Source organism: Propithecus coquereli, unplaced genomic scaffold (assembly GCF_000956105.1).
Source record: "Propithecus coquereli isolate 6110/MARCELLA unplaced genomic scaffold, Pcoq_1.0 Scaffold252, whole genome shotgun sequence".
Taxonomy (NCBI): Eukaryota; Metazoa; Chordata; class Mammalia; order Primates; family Indriidae; genus Propithecus; species Propithecus coquereli.
Window position 1 is genome coordinate 4,626,818 of NW_012148086.1, and position 24,105 is coordinate 4,650,922.

Consider the following 24,105-nt stretch of genomic DNA (forward strand, 5'->3'; position numbering starts at 1 on the left):
ACAGCAACCTCAAACTCCTGGGCTCAAGTGATCCTCCTGCCTCAGCCTCCTGGGTAGCTGGGACTACAGGCACGCGCCACCATGCCCGGCTAATTTTTTCTGTTTTTAATTGTTTGACCAATTTCTTTCTATTTTTAGTAGAGACGGGGTCTCGCTCTTGCTCAGGCTGGTCTCGAACTCCTGGGCTCAAGCAATCCTCCCACCTCGGCCTCCCAGAATGCTACAAGTACCATACTTACATATTTTTTCATCATTATAGCCATGAAGCCGAGTCTGGCACAGTGTGGTATCACACAAATTTTGGCAACTGACTACATCAAGGCAATGACAGGAACTCTGGCATTTGGTAACTGGCTGCCGTGCGTGGGAAAGGAGCGAGGTTCAGACCACTGGGTGACGGACGGCCGCGCTGCCCTTGCAGGGGCCCCACGGGAAGCAGACTCGGGGCAGGCGAAAGCAGCACGTCCAGCTTGGGCTCTCACAAGCCTGGGGTCCCTGCGGAACCTCTAAGTGAGGGTGAGTGACAGGCTGCTGTCTGTATGGATGTGGGGCTGAGCAGAGCGACCTGTCTGAACAGATCCTCTGGGACTTCCCTCAACATACACTGACAATAAACGCTGCGGTGATGAGCACTCCCAGGGCAGTGGGAGGGCAGGAAGTGCCCCGGGGAACATACAGTCTTAAAGAGTAGGGAGAAGAGGAGCCTAAGAAAGAGTCTGAGAAGTGACCTGAGAAACAGGCAGAAACCCCTGGACGTCAAAGGGGCACTTCAAGAGCAGTGCGGTCAATAGTGTCAAATGCTCCAAGGAAAACGTTCCACCCAACTGGGTCGTGTGGAGCTCATGGGGACCTTCCCCTGAGCAGGGCAGCAGCGAGAACAAAGGTGGATGCGGTGGGACTGGGAAGGGAGAAGGTGGTCACAGACACCGAATGACAGATGTCTAAAGAACAGAGAGGAACACCCAAGTCTAGGAATGTTTTTAAAAGGTTAAGAGGAAAAAGCCATCAAAAAAGAAAGGTTGAAATTAGAGGACGGAAGAGATAATTGATGACTGATGGAACTGTTACCAGGCCAGGTTGTATAAGCTTAATATTAATGCAAGCTGGGTGTGGTGGTGTGCGCCTACAGTCCCAGCCACTCGTGAGGCAGGGGTGGGAGGATCGCTTGAGCCCAGGAGGTAGAGGCCAGTCTGGGCAACACATCGAAACTCCGTTTCTAAAAAAAAAAAAATTAAACTAATGCAAACTTTCTTTTGTTTAAAACTTAAAAGACCCTAAAAATTCGAGCAAGCCATAGGAGCCTTCCCATAAGGAGGTCAGAGGCACAAGACAATGGTACCAAAAGTCAGCCCAGGTGGGGGAGGGCTCGCCGAGATAATGTAGAAGGGAGACTGACTTCTTCTTCTTCTTCTTCTTTTTTGAGACAGAGTCTCGCTCTGTTCCCCAGGCTAGGGTGCAGTAGCGTCATCATAGCTCACTGCAACCCCGAACTCCTGGGCGCAAGTGATCCTCCTCTCTCAGCTTCCCGTGTACCTGGAACTAGAGGCGTGCACCACCATACCCGACTAATTTTTCTATTTTTCTGTAGAAACGGGGTCTCCATATGTTATTCACACAGGTCTTGAACTCCTGGCCTCAAGCAATCCTCCAACCTCGGCGTCCCAAACTGCTAAGACTACAGGTGTGAACCACCTCGACCAACCTGAGAGGACTTACTTTTGACTGTTTACCATTTTATACCTTGAGTTTTGCACTATGTACATGTATTTACATTATTACAAAAATAAATCTTCATAAAATTTAAAGAGATCATTGACCCTGACAAGACTAATTTCAGTATAATGAGGTATAGTATATAGTATAGAAAATAGTATATAATACTAATATATCGTATAGATTAGTCCTATACTATATTATATAATATATAGCATATACTTTAGTTCTATACTATACTATATTATATATTCTATACTACAGTGTGTATATATATATCTATATATACACTACAGTATATAGTGTGTGTATACTATATACCACTATAGCATATATAGGATATACACAGTATATAGCACAGCACAACACAGGCAAAGAAGCCAGACTGCAACAGGTAGAGAAGGACTCAGAGAAAATGGAGAAATTAACTGCAGATACCTCTTTCAAGAAGCTTGCCTTGAATAGGATGAGAAATACAGGATAACCATCACTTGACAAGATGAGAGGTATCATTTTGTGCTGAAGAGAGCATTTTGAAATATCCATGCAAAGAGCTAGCAGAAACTAAGTTAACAACGCAGCTGTTAAGGGAGATGACTAAGGAGGCAGCCCGAGATCTGAGCAGGCAGGAGAGTTTGCAATTTCGGGATATGGAGATGGAAAGACCTTCACCAAAAACGCGTCTTGCACCAAATGTGGACGCACCTAGCCAACATCCATTCTCCCTTCCTTGTCCCATTCCCAGCCGGGGGTAGAGGGGAAGATGCTCCAGGGTGGGCCTGAGTAGTCTAAGCCAATCACTGACATCCTGCTCCTCTGACACACGATGGGTCCAGAAACGGGCAAGTGACCTGGTTCCAGCCAGTAAGACCTAGGCAGGCATTTGAAGGGGCTTCAGAAAAAAAAAAGGGGTTCCTGCTCTTCTGAAAGAGCTGCAGGACGCCACTCCCCTCTCCTGCTAAAAGGGAACAAGAAAGTGTGTGGCCCCAACTGCTGCTGGCAGCCATCCTGCAACCACCAGGGAACTGCCCCTGGGATGAAGCTGCATGAAGAGCAGACAGAGGAAATGCTCCCGGGTCCTTGGTGAGGTCACCGAGCCACCAGATCCCCCTGCCCTGGAGCCTGCCTTCATCTGGACTTTGAGGAAAAAAGCCACACTACATTGGGTTTTCTAGTACCGACAACCCAGAATTCTCACTGATAAAACATCCCTCCCACTGTGACAAGAGGAACAGAGAGAAGGGGAGTCAGGAATTGAGGGAGACGATGTCAGACGGAATTTCCACATTTTTCTCTGTGAAGTAAAAGGTGATCCCGATGCGTGAGGACCGCGGAGCTCAGGCAGAGTGCGGAAGCCTGCACCCGGCTGCCTGGGGCGCTGGGCAAGACCGCCGCCTGGAGCCACCCAGTGAGCCTGGCAGGCCGCGCTGAGCACCCAGGGTCGGAGACACGTGCGGGTACAAACAGCACAGAGCTGTGCTCCTGTGGGGCAGCCTCTGGGTTTGCCGTGTGGACGGACAGCACAGGGGAGGAGTGGGGGGCATCAGCACAGAAGCTGCTGCAGTGATGAACCCTAAGGTCTGAGCAGCACTTGGCAGTGAATGTAGGAGGGGCTGATGGGTAAAAGAAAAGAAAAAAAAAGGGATAAATTAGACATCTCCTTGGATCAAAGGCCTGGAATTGACAGCACCAAGGAGATGGTCTTGGTGAACAGAGTTAAGTGTCCCCAGAACAACACAAGGCAGGGATCTGGGCCCAGCACCCTCCACGCCCCATTGCCACCCTTAGTTCGTGAGTGTTGTTTCAAGATTACCTGTACCGGATAAGTTCGAGTGAAGCTCGACAGACACAGATAAGAACTCAGAGGGGCCTTAGGCACCCCGTATCACCTAGAGCTACCCGCACATCGGCCGCTTGCAGGGGGAGTGTTTTCAAGTCTTGTTCTAATGTTTCTAAGAGGGAAACATCCCCTTGCTGCAAAGGCAAAATGAGGGACACTGCAAGAAAAGCACCCCTCAACCTGGTCTTTGTAAAGAACTCACCTCTGCATTCATCTTGGTCTCTTCCTTCAGTGGCTGTGAAGACAAAAGCAGAGATTCAGGGCCCTGGTGGTACTTGCCCAAACTCCACGCAAACACTTGCCTTTGCTACTCCCTTCTCCCCCACTACTGCCTGTCCGACCAGCCTCGTCCTCCCCAATGTCCTCACCACCCTGTGCCCTCAGCAAGGGTGCCCAGGCCAGTGTCTCCCCTGGGGTTGCTAGTGGCTGAGTTCCCTGGGACATCACATCAGCAATGTTTCTCTAGAGAAGGGCATTTCCAGCCCCCAGGTCCACCTCCGACACGGGAGGAGCAGTTGCAAACGTGATGCCTTCATGGGATGATGCACTTCCCAAAGCTGGTGCTCGGCGAGGACCGCTTTTCATCTGGCTGTTATGGCGATAAGCAAGGCAATAAAAATACACACCTCTTCCCACTGCTAGCTGAGTTTCCAGAGGACTTCAACTTACTACATTAAAAGAACAGTCCAACAGGCTGCTCTGCATCCTTAGCAAAGAAGAATGAAGGAGGGAGCAAACAGTGAGCCGGAGTCAGAAGGAAAAAGGGAAGAGAAGAGGAGATGAGGGGAAATAGGAGAGGGAAGCAAAAGAAATAAAGAGACAGTATGGCTTAACCATGGTTCCAAACTTCAATGTACTCCTGCGACTGCTTACTGAAAATGTGCATTTCTGGCCAGGTGTAGTGGCTCACGCCTGTAGTCCCAGCTACTCAGGAGGCTGAGGCAGGAGGATCGCTTGAGCCCAAGAGTTTGAGGTTGCAGTGAGCTATGATGATGCCACTGCACTCTAGCACAGGCAACAGAGAGCAAGGACCTGACTCTTAAAAAAAGCCCAAACAAACAAAAAAACCAAAACCCCCCACATATTTCTGGGTTCCATCCCCAGATTCGATTCAGAAGGCCTGGAGTGGAGGGAAGGCTAAGAGTCTGCACTTTCATCAGGCATCCAGGAGACTGTGCACAGACATTCAGGAGCCCCACGTGGAGAAACACTAGAATTAAGAGTGGAATAGAGAGGCCCATAAAGAGAGTAAATTTTTCCCACCCTCCCTCTCTCTCTTTCTTCCTTTTCTTGCTTTGTTGCTCTGGCTACAGTGCAGTGGCATCATCACAGCTCACTGCAGCCTCAAATTCTTGGGCTCAAGCGATCCTCCTGCCTCAGCCTCCTGAGTTGCTGGGACTACAAGTGCATGGCACCATGCCCAGCTAATTTTTTTCTATTTTTTTTAGAGATGCGGTCTCATTCTTGCTCAGGCTGGTCTCGAACTCCTGAGCTCAAGCAATCCTCTTGCCTCAGCCTTCCAGAGTGCTAGGATTACAGGTGTGAGCCACTGTGCCTGGCCAAGAGTAATTTTTTCATTCATTTTTTTAGAGCTGCTAGAATTGCCACTGTATTTTCTAACTGGGCAGGCAAGAGCAGGGCCAATGGATCCCATAGGTGATGAAAGAAGCACAAAGTTGCCTCTCCAGCCCCTCCACTTGGGAAGCCAATGCAAATGACTGCTCCCAGCTCACAGAGGCCTCTGAAAAGAGAAGGACCCAGCTCTGCATTTCATCTTACTCTTTTGGGTTAAGTACAGGGATGACAGCCATGAATAACAACAGCGAAATAACAATCCCCACGAAAAAAAAACAACCACCTTGACTCTTGGCAACCCTAAGACTACTTGGGCTTTGTGCTGGAAATGATACTTCTTTCCAACAATTCCCTTCCCTTCTCCCTTCCCATTCCTCTTCCTTGCTTTGAGAGTGTGTCTCAGGATCCAACTTGGCCAGCACACAAATGCTGCCTTTCCTTTGCCAATCTGGAGCCTGTTCTTATCTCCTGAAAAATCTGAAAAGGGGAACTTGCTAGAAGAAAAACTCTATTTAAAAAACAGATATAACAAAGTGAGTACACTTTGTTCTCAGATCCTAGGGAAATAGTATGGGTGTGATGTCTTTTTATGCACAAAATATCTCAGAAGGCTAAGACACTGAGAGTTAAGGGGGGAAGCCATGGGGGTGGCGGGGAAGTTTGGGGTGGGGGTAGGTGAAGCCTGAACTAGTGGAGGAGGCTTGCTGTGCACTGGCCCCTAGAGAATGCACCCTGCTTACCCTCCCCTGGCTGCCTGGAAGCTCTGCAGAGATGCCCTTCCCAAAACTCTGCAGTGCTTTACTTTTTTTTTTTTTGAGACAGAGTCTCATTCTGTTGCCCTGGCTAGAGTGAGTGCTGTGGCGTTGGCCTAGCTCACAGCAACCTCACACTCCTGGGCTCAAGCGATCCTCCTGCCTCAGCCTCCCGAGTAGCTGGGACTACAGGCATGCGCCACCATACCCGGCTAATTTTTTTCTATATATTTTTAGTTGTCCGATCAATTTTCTTTCTATTTTTAGTAGAGACGGGGTCTCGCTCTTGCTCAGGCTGGTCTCGAACTCCTGAGCTCAAACAATCCGCCCGCCTTGGCCTCCCAGAGTGCTAGGATTACAGGCGTGAGCTACGCCGCCCGGCCTGCAGTGCTTTACTTTTATTTTTAAGAACTTTAGTTCAAGTCTCCCTTGGAGCTTTCATGTGAGTGAGAAAGTCGATAACAAAATGCACAAATATGAGGAGAAAGATAACAGATGTGAGCCTGTTTCTGTCAGCTACTTCACAAACATTAACCCTAATCCTCTCAACCTTGGCAAAAAAGCTAATATTAATTCCATTTTACAGAGGAAGTACCTGAAGTTCAGGCAAGACAGAAGCACTTGGCCTTACAGTCAAGCCATCATGGCTCTGCCCTGTAATTTCCAGACTTTCTCGCTCTGGAGTCAAACCCCAGATTGCCCAGAGGCCCTGACAGGTATAGTCTCACACTCACCCAGAGCATCTATGATAAATGGTGGGCCTGGGAGTTGGCTCTGCGTCAGTCCTGGACTGCCCAGGCAACCATGGCCAAACAGGTTCCACATCTGTAGGCTGAACGGTTGGACTTCATCTCTAAGGTATGTTCCAGCTCTAAAATGCTCTCTGGTTCCCAGAAAAGGAAATTCCGGCAACTCTTATAACAGGTGGAATGATACTCAACCTCAGTTACGATCACGGAATGTAAATTATGATTTCACCAAGATGACCTATCAGACTGACAGATCAAAATGGTTGCCAGAGGCCGGGCTCATGCCTGTAATCCTAGCACTCTGGGAGGTTGAGGTAGGAGGATTGCTTGAGGTCAGGAGTTCAAAACCAGCCTGAGCAAGAGTGAGACCCCCGTCTCTACTACAAATAAAAAATATTGGCTGGGCATGGTGGTGCACACCTGTAGTCCCAGCTACTTGGGAGGTTGAGGCAGGAGGATCTCTTGAGCACAGGAATTTGAGGTTGCTGTGAGCTAGGCTGATGCCACTGCACTCTAGCCTGTGCAACAGAGCTAGACTCCGTTTCAAAAAAAAAAAAATGGTTGCCAGAGTGTGTTGGTCAAAGTGTGGTGAGGAATATAATCTCCGACATTATCAGGGACAACATCTCGGTGGAAGCCAGTTTAGCAATACCTATTAAAATTCCAAACACACCCATGTAGAGGACACCTGTGTCTGGGAACGATTCCTTGTTGTTTTTCTCAAGAACATGTCTGTGGCCTTGCACGCAAGTCCAGAGCGCCCTAACCCTGCAAACAGGAGGGGCTAGAGAGTTTAGATGCAAACATCTGCTCGCCGGAGACGAAACAACAAGGAACAGAGACGTGTTGAGTCGGGACAGTGTGGGAACAAAGAAACTGCAGTGAGACAGTTGCCAAATAGGCTGTGTTATAAATAAAGCAGCTACAGCAAGAGCTTTTTGCTGCAGCCTTACACTGTCTTTGTGGTGTCTGTGTCTTTTTGTAAGGGCTGCAGTCGTGTGTCTGCATCTTTGTGTCTCTGTGTTCATTCCTCGGCCCCAAGAAAGGGCCACGTCACACCCAACCTCTGATCTAGCAATTCCACTACTTCCTATTTCTGTCTCCAGCCGCATTTCAAAGAAATTGTTCCAACTGTAGAAACATTACCACTGCTTGCTTTCCCTTTCTAATGAGAACTTACAGGAAAGTTTTCCTATACGAGCAGTCTACAAAACATTACTTACGTACTTCACTGTTCTCCCACAGAATCTGGGGAAAGCAAAACAAAACAACAATAGCAAAAGGATTTGGAGAGATACATACTCACAAAAAGAATCCTACCTAGAAATCCTCCCACACTTTGCATCTGAGGCCCACCACCCAAGATGAACTGCCTTGCTGTTCACAAAACACACTCAGCTGGGCACCCTAGCTACTGCTCACAGAGCTTCGAGTAACTGGAGGGACCTGCCAGGGACACAGAAGTGCAAATCCCAGCCGTATCTCTATCATGTTCTTTCCCCTTCTGTTTTCCACTCCCCTTATGATAAGATGGCACTGTCAGGAGAGGCAGCGACCCCAGGCCAGGTGAGATCTGGCTCCACCTTTCAACATGCTACCTGCCCATCACGCACCGCTCTCTCTGCTTTCCTCCCTCCCACCTGGCCGAGAACAGTCAAAGTCTGAACGGAATTCAGCGAGTGTCTTATTCTGTATTTTAATCTTTCTTAAAACATCTAAGACCTATCTTATAATGAGAAGATTTAGGTTTGTTTAGGGTTTTTTTGTTTTTATTTCAAGGGTTTAATATTCAAATGGTCAAACACAAAAACAGTTTTCTGACTTTTAGTGTTATGTTTAGAATGATTTTCCCAAGAGACGTACAGATGCATTTTTATTTTTTTAGATTTTTAACTTTTCTTTGTTCTTTATTTACATTTTTATTTTTAGATCAACCTAAATTGTATTTTGGTATACAGTATAAGACTCTAATTTTACTTTTCCCCAAATAGTTGCATTGTTCCCGCATTATTTATTGGATATTTCATCCTTTTTCACAGTAACTCCATACCTAAATTCTATGAGTACGGTTATTCTTTTTTTTCACTTTCTCTGCTGTGTCATGGACCTCTACTCCCACGCTTCTAATATATTAGAAAAAGAAGAAGAATCTTGAGTTAGTTCCTGAATTGTTGCATAATGACAAATGACAGCCGAGGCTGCGGTGGTTCACTAGAAAGTTAAAAAAAGTCAATAACTTTACATAAATCACCTGCTTTAAGCAGGTTTCTCCTCCCTCCATATCCACTGCAGCAAGTCTACTGAACAGCCTTGGAGCTTGAACCTTTACCTACTTTGACCCCGAAACACAACGCACTCTGGTGTACAGAGACAAGCTGTTCCTCCGGGGGAGGAAGAGCCAGCCCGTCACTCAAGAGACCAGAATTCCAGGCCTGGCCGGGGCACCCGCTAGCTGTGGGAACAAGGCCAGGACACACGGTTCCCCGTGCCTTGCACCTTGTACAAGGAGAGGGGGCAGATGAACTTAGATGACCCCAAAGTTCTCCTTCTGTGCTGACATGCTAGAATTCTAACCCCCTTTACTTCTATTTTTTTTGTGTGTGTTCTCTTTTAGTGTAACTTTCTTGGTGTTTGGCTTGGTTAACCGAAGGTTCCTAGCTTCTCTTCTGGCTCCTCAAGTAAACCAGGGGGAGGCTCAGGTTCTGGGGCTCACAAAGCAGCCCCCATCAAGGCTCCAGGCACATGAGCGCTCAACAGGTACAGCTTTTCCCAAAAAAGAGCCACTCTCTTTCCAGCCCCACCTGTCCATCTGCTCTGTGTCCCTCCCATTCCTCTTCATCGCCATTTCAAAAGCGTCTACCTTTCATTGAAAGTGATCTTAATTTAATAGGAGAGAAATGAGACAACATGAGGCAAATTACTCTTACTAAGGAATAAATGTCTGGTATATTCAAAATTGGAAGGGTATATCCATGTTTTAAAAGAGCTGCTTATTAACTCAAAGAATTGTAGAAAAATGTGCAACTCAATTGCAAAATTGGGTTGAGATGAGGACATTCTGGGTTCCCACACATGTTCTTAGGCACTGACCCCCTTGAAGGTACAGGTCATAACCTTGATCCCTTACTGCTGAAAGACTGGTTCTTTCTGGCTAAGTGCTGCAGGAAATCCTGAGCTGCTGAACAGCTGAGCACAGGTAAGTACAACTCGCAACTGGGGGGGTGTAAGGGAGAAGGAATACAAATATTCCACGCAGGCAAAATATGTGTAGATTGACCTTTTGTTCCTAACATTTTAAAACCTCAATAATTATGCTTTTAAAGATCGCTAGAGAAAACATGCTTTCTTTTCTCAGCAGATAAATCAAGATATTTTTTTTTCAGACAGAGTCTCACTGTGTTGCCCAGGGTAGAGTGCCGTGGCATCAGACTAGCTCACAGCAACCTCAAACTCCTGGGCTCAAGCGATCCTCCTGCCTCAGCCTCCCGAGTAGCTGGGACTACAGGCATGCACCACCATGCCCGGCTAATTTTTTCTATATATTTTTAGTTGTCCGATTAATTTCTTTCTATTTTTAGTAGAGATGGGGTCTTGCTCTTGCTCAGGCTGCTCTCGAACTCCTGAGCTCAAACAATCCGCCCACCTCAGCCTCCCAGAGTGCTAGGATTACAGGCGTGAGCCACCACGCCCGGCCGAAATCAAGATTTTTTACAAGGAAGATTTCACAATGTGTTAAGTCCTTGATATTAATTACATACATTTTACTCTCTATACTGAGCATAACATGCTCTTTCACTGTTTTGTTTTCCTGTACATTTTTTAAGGGGCTGCAAATTCTCAGATTTCAGGTGAGAAACTTTTTAAGTCCTTTTTAAACTCTGAGGTTTCTTGACATGGTTTCTCTGATAGAAAAAGGAAAACATGCCAGGCGTGGTGGCTCATGCCTGTAATCTCAGCACTTTGGGAGGCCAAGAGAGGATTGTTTGAGGCCAGGGGTTTGAGACCAGCCTGAGCAACGACAGCAAGATCTCATCTCTACAAAAAATTTTAAAATTAGCCAGGCATGGTGGTGCATGCCTGTGGTCCCAGCTACTCGGGAGGCTGGGGTAGGAGGATTCCTTGAGCCCAGGATTTAGAGATTACAGTGAGCTATGATGCCACTGCACTCTAGCTCAGGAATAGATTGAGATCCTGTCTCAAAAAAAAAAAAAAGGCTGGCACGGTGGCTCACGCCTGTAATCCTAGCACTCTGGGAGGCCGAGGTAGGTGGATTGCACAAGGTCAGAAGTTCGAGACCAGCCTGAGCAAGAGCGAGAACCCCGTCTCTCCTAAAAAATAGAAAGAAATGATCTGGACAACTAAAAGTATATATAGAGAGAAAAAATTAGCCGGGCATGGTGGCACGTGCCTGTAGTCCCAGCTACTCGGGAGGCTGAGGCAGAAGGATTGCTTGATCCCAGGAGTTTGAGGTTGCTGTGAACTAGGCTGACGCCATGGCACTCGCTCTAGCCCAGGCAACAAAGCGAGACTCTGTCTCAAAAAAAAAAAGAAAAAAAAAGGTGGGGGGGGACACTAAGCTACAAGAAAAATCATTATGATCATTATGTATAAGTGCAAGGTATATAAAATATCCAACTATTTACTCAGGCACCAGCAAATACTTGTTTTAGTACATGAAACAGCATAAATGAGTTAAAATAGGGAGGACAGAAACAACTTAAAGAAATACTACAGTACCTAAAAACCAGAGTGACTTGATATCACTGCATGAAATGGAGCCAGAGGTCAGAAGCAGCAGTGGTCTCCATGTGTACAGTATGTGCTTTATTTTTCAAAAACATTTTTTGTCTATTGCCTTTTATTCCCACAATTTCCCTAAGAAGTGGAGCCCCAAAACCTTTATTCTGCAGAGGCCCAGAGACACTGAGACATTGGCTTCCTTGCCCATGGCGGTTCTTGCCGCCCCCGCCGTGGGTCCTCAGACGCCTGGCCGTCTGTGCTCCTTCACCTTTCAGCCTCCACTTGGGTTTGGCCAGTGGAGGGGTAAGCAGGCAGGGGACAGAGAGCGAGCCCAGGGTACCTGGGCCATACCTGCCTGGTCCCACAGGCTGCTGCTCTGGCAGTGGCTGCTGCTCTGGCAGTGGCTGCACTCACTCTGTGATGGCCGCAGCAGCCAAGGAGGGGCAGCCCCTCCTCCAGTGCTCCAGTCCCTGTCCGCCCAGGCCCTCCTGAAGCTCCTTCCTGGCTCTCTCGCTATTATTTGTTGGTTCCTTCAATCCTGTCCACTCTTCTATCAAGAGTCCCCACAAAAATTCCTTTCATTTTTGTGCTTTTTCCTGTCAGGATCCTCACTGATGTACTTGCCCACCAAAATCTCACAGCAAATTAACAGTAGCGCTTCCTTAGCTCACATTACGCCTCTTTGATTTCAGTCTCTCCCCCATACACACACTGGAATTTACATCAGCAATAACTTAGTGATTTCCACTAGCCCAGCGGTTCTGACATTTCTGATTGTCACGTTGGGGACAAGGGAGGGTGTGCCACCGGCATCTAGTGGGTAGAGGCCAGGGATGCTGCAAAACATCCTGTAACTCACAGGACACCACCCCCATCCCCCAAATATGCAAAACAAAGTTATCCAGCCCAAAATGTCAAGGTTGAGAAACCCTGGATTACTGGTCATGCAGAATGAACTACAGTTGTGACCTTCCTCCTCTTTCCTCCTGAAAGGCCCTCTCAAGTACCTATAATCATTGTCCCAAAGCCAGAAGTATAGGGAAGGATTAGGGAGAGGGTGACCGTATTAGGTGGGGCCAGCTACTGGCCTAAAAGGACCAAGGATAGAGGTAAAATGACCCTTCCTCCCAGAATGGATTTTCCTTCCATGGAGGGAGCTGGATATTTTGGGACCTATCAAGAAAAATATAATGGCTACATGGGACAACATGTCTCTGGTGGAATTTTTAGTGATTTAGTTTCTTTTTACTCATTTATATACTTAAAATTTTTCTATAAAGGTTAGTATAATTATTCAAAATTCTATAAAAAATTTATAAATTATGCCATATTCACTGACTCCATGCCCCCTAGCTCCAATTCTCAACTGAATAGGCTTCCATAGGACAATATATCAAGGTGTTCTGAAAATGAAGTCCACAGAAAATTGTCCTTACAGCTGAGTATCAGGAAAGGCTCTGCTTCCTTCAAAGCCATTAATATTTGAGGGATCAATGAATGAATGAATGAAGTTGCTCAGTACGTTTTACTTTCAAATGACAAGAATCATGTGACTGACCAAGTTTACCTTTCTAGAGACAAATTTGCAACTCAACTACAGAAATATGGACCTCTACTGTCCTATAGGACAGCCATTAGACTCGTGTGGCTATTTAAATGTAAATTAATTATAGCACATTTCCACCATCACAGAAAGTTCTATAGGCCAGCGCTGAAACACTTTATTCTTCTTCCCCCCACCCCCCAGACTTATTTTCTGTTCTTTATATTTTCTCTGCTCCCAATTCCTGGTTGTATTTATTTCTTACTATTCCATGTGATTTTCTGGTAAACTACCTTAATTCCTTTGTGGAAAAATTCGGGGTATCAGTACTTTTGAAATCTCTGTGTATATATAACCCTGTTTCTGGGAGCTGAACCTTAGTTTTTGACTGTAAGGCAGAGCCAGCAGCTCACAGAGCTGCTCATTTGCTTCCAGCTCAAAGACCGAAAGAACATTCTCAAAAATGCAACTCCCATGTCAAAAAATCACTACATTCAGTTGAGTTTTTTTCATAAATGAAAAAGTATACACTGTTCATAAATGAAAAGTTTCTAAACTGACAGTTATTTGATTAAAGCTTAATTTGAAGGGACAATAAGGCATTTCTCTGCTGCATAATGAAGTGTCTTTTCTTTTTCAAATTCCAAAATATATGGCTAAATATCAGCTTGTTTCTAAAATCTTTGTGGCAAAAAGGAACTTGTTAATACTGGTATTTATGATCATGTAATCAGTGTCCTGGATATGCCAAGGAGAATCAGGAATGAAAATGCCTCCATAGCTCCTGCTCCTGCAGGATGGGATCCCCTGCCAGTCCACAGTTCTGGTGCAGTGTTGCCTCTATACACAAGCTCATGCCATCTGAGTATGTTACCAAATTTTACACTTCTTTTATAAAAATGATTGGGAGTGATAAGCAGTACAGATCAAATACTAAATACAATTAGAATAAAGATGAAAATTAATAGGTGTGGCCCAAAGCAGCAAATCTTTGACTTTAACCAGATGCTAACTGGATGAGCAGGGGTACAAAGAATAAAAAAATAAAGAACATGTATGAAACACCAGGAAAAATACTGACAACTACTCCTAAAAGTTCAAGTATAATTAGAGAGCCTTTCATATGTTTTTAGCTCTCTGGCTACAGAATCTTCCTTCTAACACTTGGTCCATCTACCATATGACTTCAGTTTGTGTTTTTCTGGAAGCATAATGTAAGGAAAGAATCTACATAACTATTAATACAATCTTTTTTCTTTTTTTTCCCTGTTGCTATAACAGAATAATCAATACAACCTTTTGGAAAAAACTGGCAATATATCAATACCTTTATTTCAATAATTTCAATAGCTTCTTGGAAATAATACTATGGAAAAGTATACAAATTATGCAGAAAAAACTTTCAGCATAGTATTGCTTGCTTCGTAGATGATCATGATAGCTAAAATTTACTGAATACTTTCCATGCTGAAAACTCTGTTGTAAGCTATTTATGTTTACTAAGTCATTTATTCTTCACAACCACCCACACCAAGCAAGATAATGCTTGATTATTCTCACTTTTATAGATAAGAAAACTGAGGCCCCAAAAGGTTAGTTAACGTGCCCAAGATCGCACAGAGGTATACGATGGAAAACTTTTATCATATGTTAAATGAAAAAATATCAGGTTCCAAAACTGTATATAAGTATGATGCCTCAAATCCTTTTCTTTTTTTTGATTTAAGATATAAACTCATTATTGGCCATATTTTTGAGCAGTTCATATATAGAGTGACTTTACAGAACATGAACTCCTGTATCTCTCGCAACAACGTCCGTGAACCAAGTGATTCCTTCCAGTTTCCAAAGAGGAAAGTGCGGCGAGCAGAGGCTAACTGGGCTGCGCAGCGTCCCGGGTTCGTTCCCGCGGAGCGGACTCCGACCCGGCATTTCGGGCTAGTCCCGCGCGGAGCTCACGGTCCCGGCGTTGGAGATGCCCCGATAGAACCGCTCGATCCACCTCGGCCGCCCGGACTACCCGGTACCCGGACGCTGAATCAGTCCACTAATGTCTACATGAAAGTCGAAACCATAAACAATCTTAAATGAAATATAGATTTAATTTTTTGCTTTGTCTGTCTTTTGTTCATTTGAGAAGGCCCCGCACAGGGAGGGCACGTCGCGATCCCCGGCCCGCGGGGCCTCCAAACCGCGTCCTCGCGCCCGGCCCGGGAGGGCAGGCAGGGCAGGCGGCGCCCGGGCTGCGTTCAGGGCTCCGGTGGCCGCGGGCCCGGGACGGCGGGGCGGGCGCCGGTGTCCAAGCTCCAGCCCGGGCGCTTTATGAAAGCCGCGCACGATCCCTGTCCCCGCGCGCGCGACCCCGGCCCCCCGCGAGCCTTACCTGACGCCGGGCCCAGCTCGCAGTGCAGCCTCGGGGCGCCGCCAGCGCAGCGGACCAGGGCGGGATCCCGGCTCCGATTGGCTGCCGGGCCGCGGGGCGGAGCCCTTTGGCAAGAGGGGAGGAGGAGCGGAGCGGACGGGAGAAAGAAGGCTGGGGAGGGAACGGGGAGGAGAAGGGGCGTGGCCGTGGCCGCGCGCCGTCGCCGGTGAGGTCCTGGCCTCTGCGACCTGGGCCTGGCGCCTGGTGCCGGGAGGGGCCCGCGGAGCCGGGCTGCGGCCCTGCGCCGTCCTGCTCTCTGCACCCAGCTCGGAGGCGGGGGCGGGTGGTGGGTGTTCGCTGACGCGGGGGAGGGGACCCTCACGCTGTGCCCCGTCCGGGAGAGGTGGTCGTCGCAGCCCTCTCCTCCGTCCCCCACCCGCCACGTGGAACCTGCTGGGTCCCTTTTGGATCAGTGGCCCCGGCCCGGCCCGACTGAGTAGGGGCCGAAGCTTATTTTTGTCCTTTGTGTAAACGTGAGGAGTGGAGTAAAGATGCCGGGAGGCCAGTGTGGGCGATTTCCTGCGCTTGGGTAGCTAGGAAATGAACACTTTGCTAGGGAACTGCCTGGTCTTTTATTCACCTGGGAATGGGCTTGTGGGGACCCTGATGGGGGGAAGTCCGGTCGCTAGTCGCTAGTCGGAGTGTGGGTTCTGGCCTACTGGGGCTGGGGGAGAAACGGAGAAACCAGGGAGAGAGTGGGTTAGACTAAGGAAAGATCTCTTTGATGCTGACTGGTAAAGTTGACCGGCATTTCCCCCAACAGAATTCTCATCCTTTATTCAGGGACCTGACAAGCCTAAGTGAGGTTTTGTTGGGTGCAGAGAGAAGGCTTGGCTTTAAATTTTTATGCCCAGGCCGGACGTGTTTCCTGAGCTACGTACTTCACTTTGCACCTACCTACATAATAGCTCCTCTTGGATGTCTAAAATACACTTCAGTCTTACCATGTCCACATCTGTGCTCCTGATCTTTTCCCCAACTTCTCCCATAGAATCTCCATCTCAATGGCAACTTTGCCCTTGTTCAGTCCAAAAACCTTGCTGATATCGTTGTTTTTCTCTCACATCCCACCTCTAGGGCTCAGGAAATCCTGTTGGTTGGACCTTCCTAGCATACCCAGACTCTGACCACTTCTTACCTACACCTCCATGGTCTCCCACCTGCGTCACGACAGTGGTTTCCTCCCTGGTCTCCCTGCAGTCTGTCCGCATGCAGCAGCCAGAGTGACCTTAAATGACAGTCAGAACAAAGCCCTCCTCTGCTCAAAACCTTCCCAGTGGTTTTCCCTTTTAACTCAGAGTCAAAGCTAAACCCTACATGATCTGCTCCTCTGTTATCCCGCAACTTCTACTGCCTTTCCCCTGGCTCACTTACTGCAGTCACTCTGTCCTCCTTGCTGTTGACAGGATCTAGTTCTTCTTGATCTATTTCTTCCCAGAGCACTTGTTGCCTCTTTTATTTATTTATTTAGCTTACTGTTTATTATCTGTCTCTTCCACGCACTCACCCCTTCTCCTGCCTCTTGGGGCCATGATATGTCCTTTCTCAAAAAAAATAACTGCCACTGGAGAGATACCATAGTTTCACTGGCAAGGTCTAGGTCATAAGCCAAAGTCTGGGGTCCAAATGTGTGATCACTTTAAGTGAACCTCAGGGGAAGGGATGATTCCCCAAAAGGAAATGCTGAGTTCTGTTACTGGGAGGAAGGATGCTGGCTAGGCAGAAACCACAGATGTCCACTTGCTGAGTCAGACCAGCACACCCACCGGAGCTTCGGGAAAGCCTGTGAGGGGCCCTACATGTCCTTGAGAGCAGAGGTTAAGGAGGGGACCTCTAACACCCCAACTTTCTTGTAATGATGTATTATGAATGTATTAGTTTATGTTAATCCTTCTAAAGTCTGACTTTATGTTCAGTTTCTACTTTTTTGAATAAGAACTTCCCATTCTACAATGTAGTAACACTCTGCAGCCTGAAGGACTTTGTGGTAGGTTGGGGGGACAGTAACAGACTGTCTTAGGCCACAGGTAACAGAAAACCCCCACTCAAACAGCATTAAACAGTAAGGAAGTAAATTAGGCCTCCAGCCTCATTTTCTCTTTGCTCTTTCTCCCCACCCATGCATATGAGGATATTATAGATTTTGATTAAGACAACAGGATACAGTAGATGCGAAATTCTACGACCAGATCTCTAAGGATATAAGAAAGAATCAGAGTGGAGAGAGAGATTTGGAAAAGAAATCTCTGGCAGAGCTGTTGCTGTGCTATTTCCCTCCTCCCCATTTGTGGGAAGCTTTGAGCAACTTATTTCCCTTACTTCATGTCTACAGGCTTCCACACAACCATTTGGGGAACTTGTCAAGTGTGTTGGTATATGTGGGAAGAGGTCACAGGATGCATGTGTGTTTCCCATGCATCAGGTATGGGCCATGCAGGAGACAGTGCTCTTGGGTGTAGTCCAATAAGGCTGCCTGGAGGGGCAGGAAGATGGAGGTGAATGTCAGATGCCTAAAAGTGAGGAAGACATCACAGTACATCTGTCCAGGGAGGAGAATTGCTGGAGTAAGGTCCAGCATGGTCACCGCCAAAGAGTTTGTGACAGGTCCAGTCCAAAAAATAGCATCGTGTATTGTCATAGTCCATGCTAGCTGCTATAGCAAAATACCTTAGACTGAGTAATTTATGAACAGCAGAAATCAATCGCTCATAGTTCTGGGGGCTTGGGAAGTCCAAGATCAAGGCACCAACAGATTCAGTGTCCAGTGAGGGGTCACTCTCTTGCTTCAGAGATGGCGCTTTCTCACTGCATCCTACATGGCGCATGGAGCAAGGCAGCTAGCTCCCTTCAATCTCTTTTGTAAGGCTACTAATCCCATTCATGAGGGCTGAGTTAGTCATTTCCCCAAAGTTTCTATCTCTTATTACTATTACACTGAGTATTAAGTTCCAACATTTGAATTAGGTTGGGGGGGCACTGGCATGCATACCATAGCATTTATGTACATCTCAGAATTGTTACAATAGCAACTGTCCAGTTGGGTTCCATTTACTTTCCCTTGCCAGCCAGAACCCTTTCAGATCTTCTCTCATTCACAGAATCAGCTTAATTCATTTTGCTCTATTGCAGAAAGTTTGTTAGTGAGAGGTGTTTTTCCCCCTGCATTTTGTTCCATTGAAACGTCAAGACTTTTTGATTTTAAGACTCAAAGAATGCTGACTCCTACATCCGTTCCTTTACTACAAATGCGTATTACTGAGATGATTGGGGTGGTTAAAGATTTGGGAAACCTCTATTTAATCTATTCGGTTTTATATTTCTCTATGCCTTTCCCAATACAAAGGTTCCTGTAGCCTTAACTCCACTTACAATAACTTCATTTTAGAGCAGATCAAAACACATTGGCAGCCGGGCCCAGTGGCTCACGCCTGTAATCCTAGCTCTCTGGGAGGCCGAGGCGGGCGGATTGTTTGAGCTCAGGAGTTCGAAACCAGCCTGAGCAAGAGCGAGACCCTGTCTCTACTAAAATTAGAAAGAAATTAATTGGACAACTAAAAATATATAGAAAAAAATTAGCCGGGCATGGTGGCGCATGCCTGTAGTCCCAGCTACTCGGGAGGCTGAGGCAGGAGGATCGCTTGAGCCCAGGAGTTTGAGGTTGCTGTGAGCTAGGCTGACGCCATGGCACTCACTCTAGCCCGGGCAAAAGAGTGAGACTCTGTCTCAAAAAAAAAAACACATTGGCTCCAGGCTCCAGCTCCCTTTCTCTAAGGACATCTAAGTGCAATTTTAAGGCTTTATACATCGCTGGGTAGAACTAGTCCCATGGCGCCATCTAACTGCAGGACAGGCCAGGAAATATAGAGAATGGAATGTTTTGTGATCCTTACTCTCTCTGCCACCTAAGAGCATAAGGGAGTCCATCATTTTACAAATACTTACTGAGCACATAACGTGAGCACTGGTGCAAGGCACTGGGAAAACATGTTAAAGAGACAGTTCTGGAAGGCAGTACCTTGAAGAAGAGGTAGTTTTGGGGGCATCTCAGGCCGAAGCAGGAGAGTGCATTATCCAGCATGCATCCACCTGTTTATGAATCCCTCTGAGATGCCACATGAGGAGGGGACACTCAGTAAGGTCCTGCATGTGTAGGTAGGAGTGACAAACCAGGAAAAAATGGAGAATAGATGTAAATGTGACCTTATTTATAGAGACAGGTGAGAGAGGTTTGATGACATCAGAAAAATACGTTTATTCTAAAATTTTGAATGTGGGGAACACACAGCTGGGGAAGGACTACCATATTTTCCATCATAGCAGAAAAACCCTTATGCCCTTGACAGAGATGCATCTGGATCCCTTTAAGATTTGGAAGAAGTTGGGCTGGGTGCGGTGGCTCATGCCTGTAATCCTAGCACTCTGGGAGGATCGCTTGAGGCCAGGAGTTCAAGACCAGCCTGAGCAAGAGCAACATGCCATCTCTACAAACACAGAAAAATTGGCCAGGCATGGTGGTGCACACATGTAGTCCCAGCTGCTTGGGAGGCTGAGGCAGGAGGATGGCTTGAGCCCAGGAGTTTGGGGTTGTAGTGAGCTATGATGACGCCATTGCATTCTAGCCCAGGCAACAGAGCGAGCTCCTGTCCCAGAAAAAAAAAAAAAAAAGATTTGGAAGAATTCCTCTCTCCCCAGAGAGTCTGCCCAGGAAAACCTGCCTCCTACTTTAAAAAGAAAGCAGTGGGGGTCGGGGGCAAGGGCACATACGTAACCTGAACACCTGTACCCCCATAATATGCTGAAATAAAACAAAAATCAAAAAAAAAAAAGGAAGCAGTGAACCACGTGCTATTAATATTTAGGCTGGGGGAGGTAGTTCACACCTGTGATTCCAACACTTTGGGAGGCTGAGGTGGGAGGATCGCTTGGAGGCCAGGAGTTTGAGACCAGCCTGTGCAACATAGCAAGACCCTGTCTCTACAAAAACTAATTTAAAAAAAATTAGCCAGGTTTGGTGGTGCGTCCTAGTAGTCCTACCTCTTCGGGAGGCTGAGGCAAGATGAGGATTTCTTTTTTTTTGTTTGTTAGTTTTTTTTTTTTTTTTTTGAGACAAAGTCTCACTCTCTTGCCCAGGCTAGAGTGCCATGGCGTCAGCCTAGCTCACAGCAACCTCAAACTCCTGGGCTCAAGCGATCCTCCTGCCTCAGCCTCCCGAGTAGCTGGGACTACAGGCATGCGCCACCATGCCCGGCTAATTTTTTCTATTTATAGTGGTTTGGCCAATTTCTTTCTATTTTTAGTAGAGACGGCGTCTCACTCTTGCTCAGGCTGGTCTTGAACTCCTGACCTTGAGTGATCCTCCCGCCTCGGCCTCCCAGAGTGCTAGGATTAGAGGTGTGAGCCACCGTGCCCGGCCAAGATGAGGATTTCTTGAGCCCATGAGTTCAAGGCTGTAGTGAGCTGTGATTATGCCACTGCACTTCAGCCTGGGTGACAGAGTGAGAGCCTGTCTGAAAAAAAAAAAAAATGCTATTTAAAGTGTCTTCCCAGAAAACTGGTTCAAACTGTTTCGTCATTCACCTCTCTACCCTCTTCAGCTTCCTCTATAATTTGCAGTGGACTTTCTCTATTGACTCTTTTTATTGACCTATGTTTTATTTTCTCTCTGCAAAAGTAACCAATGCCCAAACTCACAGCTCTAGGATGGCCCACTCACTTTTTTCCCTTCACTACCTGAGCAATAAACTTACTGAGAGTCAGTGTAGTAGGTGGACTATTATGGGTTGAATTATTTTCCCCCAAAAGGATATGTTGAATTCCTAACCTTTAGTATCTCAGAATGTGAGTTTTTTGGAGATAGGGTCTTTGCAGAGATAATCAAGTTAAAAAGAGGTCATTAGGGTGGGCCCTAATGCAATACGACCACTGTCCTTTTGAAAACAGAACATTTGGATACAGAGACACACACACAGATGAGATGGCCACATGAAGACAGAGAATGGGACGGATGCATCTACAAGAGACTGCCAGCAAACTACCTGAAGCTAAGAAGAAGCAAGGAAAGATCCTTCCTCCTACAGGTTTCAGAGGGAACATGCCCCTGCTGACACCTTGATTTCAGCCTCCGGAAGGGCCAGACCATGAATTTATGTTCTAAGCCACCCAGTGTGTGGTGCTTTGTTGTAACAGCCCTACAAAGCTAATACAGTCTCTGTATGCCAATGCCTGTGGTATTTTTATTGTAGTTATGGAATTTAAGTAAATATATAAACCCATGAATTAATTTAAAAAGTTGTTTCTAAGAAAAGTAAGTTGAATGCTTTGGAAAAACTCGATAGAAGTGGATCATTGAAAAAACTGCTGTTGGATTAGAAGTGGGCAAGCTACTATAAAATGGAAAAAAAAAGCATAGGGTTCCACACTCAAACTACTCTGAAAATATCTTCAAGTTCTCCTTTAAAGAAATAAAAACTAGAAATCTTCAACGATGCCTGGTGTGGATCATGCACAAATGTTATGAAACTCTAGTCATCAGTTATATACTGAAATGAATGCCTTGAGCCTGTAGAACACATTGGCACACAGATACACATTTACGTGTTTCAAGTAAAAATATGTGAATATTTGCATATCATTGTTAAGTAATTCTCCATTTTGACTTTTTTTATTAATTCATCATCTATATGCAGACTACATGAGTATGGGGGCCTCTGTTGTATTGTCGTAGAGATTTTAGAACTAGATATGAGTTTGAAAGTTGGTTCAAGGAGCTGTACATATTGTGCAAGGTACTAAATTTTTCTGTTTCAGTTACCTCATTTGTATAAAATGAGAATAATACCTATGACACAGAAGTGTTGTGAAATTAAATGATATAATATATTTGAAGTGTCTAATAGCATTAGATTTTTTTGTGTTGAAAGTGGAAGAAAACTCAATCTACTGTGGCTTAAAGAGAAAGAGAATGTATTGACTTGTGACAATAACAAAATTCTAAGGGTAGCATTGGCTCTAGGCACAGCTGGACTCGATCCTGTAAGTAATGTCCCAGAACCTGGTCTCTGTCTGTGTTTGTCAACTACTTGGTGTTGGCTCAATCCTTGGACAGAATCTCTCTGAACAGATATGCACAGCAGGCATTTTTTCATATCCTAAATTCAAGACCAATGGCAAGGGGTAGCTGCTTTACTCTCAGAGCCCTATAAAATGTTTTATTGCATCTCCTTGATTCTGATTAGACTACATAACTATCTCTGGGTTAATCACTATCCTAGAGGAAAGAGTAATTTGATGTGGAGGGAGCAGGTCCAGTGCTCCACACAAGGCATGTGAACTGAGTAGGAGAGGGAGTTCTCTGGAGAGAAACTGAACAGTATCAAGAGCAAGGGAAATGGATTCTGGGTAGCTAAAAACACTACATGTTCATGCATTAGCTCTGAGGAAATGCCTAGTAAGGAATCAACATGAACTGCCCCCTGCAGTGTCTTGCACCCCACACCCTAACTCACGCCTCCCTTTCGGCCCTAGCGGGAATGCTGACTTGATTGGGGTAGATGCTCCTGGCATCCCCCCAACTCTGCTCTGCTCTCTTCTTTCAAATACGTGGCTGTGAACTCAGCCAATGTACCAGACATATCTGACAAATCTTCCCCCAGCCCACTTCTGCTCCCCCACCTTCCTGGCAGTGTGCCTAGGCAGCAGGAGCACAGTCGGCCCATCCCTCCCACCCACCACTCCAGTTCGGGCCGGTGCCTCCTTCAAGTTTCAAGGTTGCCCCGCAGTTCTAGGACATCAAGATGTGGTAAAGTATTAACTTCTTCACGGCTTTCATGACTGTGTTCATTTAATGCTTATCCTTAATCTTTGTCTTTCCAGACTTAAATCTTAATTTTTATTTAAGTCACATATGGAAACAGCCATCTCCTATTTGCTTTGGAAAACTGGACTTTGTTGTTTTCTTTTTCTTTAAGCGTTTGGAGTAGACGTCCACCCAGTAATCAACAGTTGGCTGTCCAATGGGACACTGTGGTAGAAACTGCTAGTCAACCCCACTATCTATTTTCCTGCTTCTCGTCCCCCAAATTTTATCTGGGCACGTCCTGCTCAGATTAGATCACATTACCTAGCCTCCTGTGTACAAAGTGTGGCCATGAGATTAAGCTCTAATTAGAAGTATGTAAACTGAAGTGATCTATATAATTTTTAAGTCATTCCCTTAAAAGATAAGAGTGTTCTCTCAACTGCTCATTTTCCCTTCCCTTTTGGCTAGAATGTAGATCCAGTGGACGTGGTGGCATGCACTTTTGACTATGTGGAAGAGGGCAACACCCAAGAATAGGGAATGGCACATTTTTTTCCCTCAAGGCCCAAATAGTAAATATTTTCAGCTTTATGGGACATATAGGATCTGTCACAGCTGCTCAACTCTGCTGTTGTTGGGGGAAAAGCAATCACAGACAATATGTAAACAAAAGGGTACGGTTGTGTCCCAATAAAACTTTATTTACAAAACCAGGCAGTGGGCTGAACTTGGCCTGACCATAGTTTGCTGACCCCTAATCTAGATCATAATGAGGCAGCAATATTAAAAAAGCCTCTGTCCCCAGTGCTATCAAGGTATAAGAAGTAGGGGAGAGTTAACTGATCTTTCACAAGAGAGTTCTCTTTTGTTTATGCCATGGCATTTTGGAGAATGGTTGTTTAAGCAATTGTACGTTAGTAATTTTTGTTTTCTAGTACCATCAAGCCAGAATCTTTTTTTTTTTTTTTTTTTT

The 24,105-nt window shown here is 46.1% G+C and overlaps 1 protein-coding gene across 1 annotated transcript in view; it reads right to left on the reverse strand.

Annotated features, from left to right (window-relative positions):
• Positions 1-15,352, reverse strand: part of BLVRA (biliverdin reductase A) — a 44,124-nt gene extending 28,772 nt beyond the window's left edge. The window contains exons 1-2 of the mRNA XM_012646946.1: positions 15,296-15,352; positions 3,756-3,788 (exon numbers count right to left, since the gene is read on the reverse strand). Of these exons, the coding sequence (XP_012502400.1) occupies positions 3,756-3,767 (12 nt within the window). The 5' untranslated portion in view covers positions 3,768-3,788; positions 15,296-15,352. The remainder of the gene's footprint in view (positions 1-3,755; positions 3,789-15,295) is intronic.
• Positions 15,353-24,105: the final 8,753 nt, after the last annotated feature.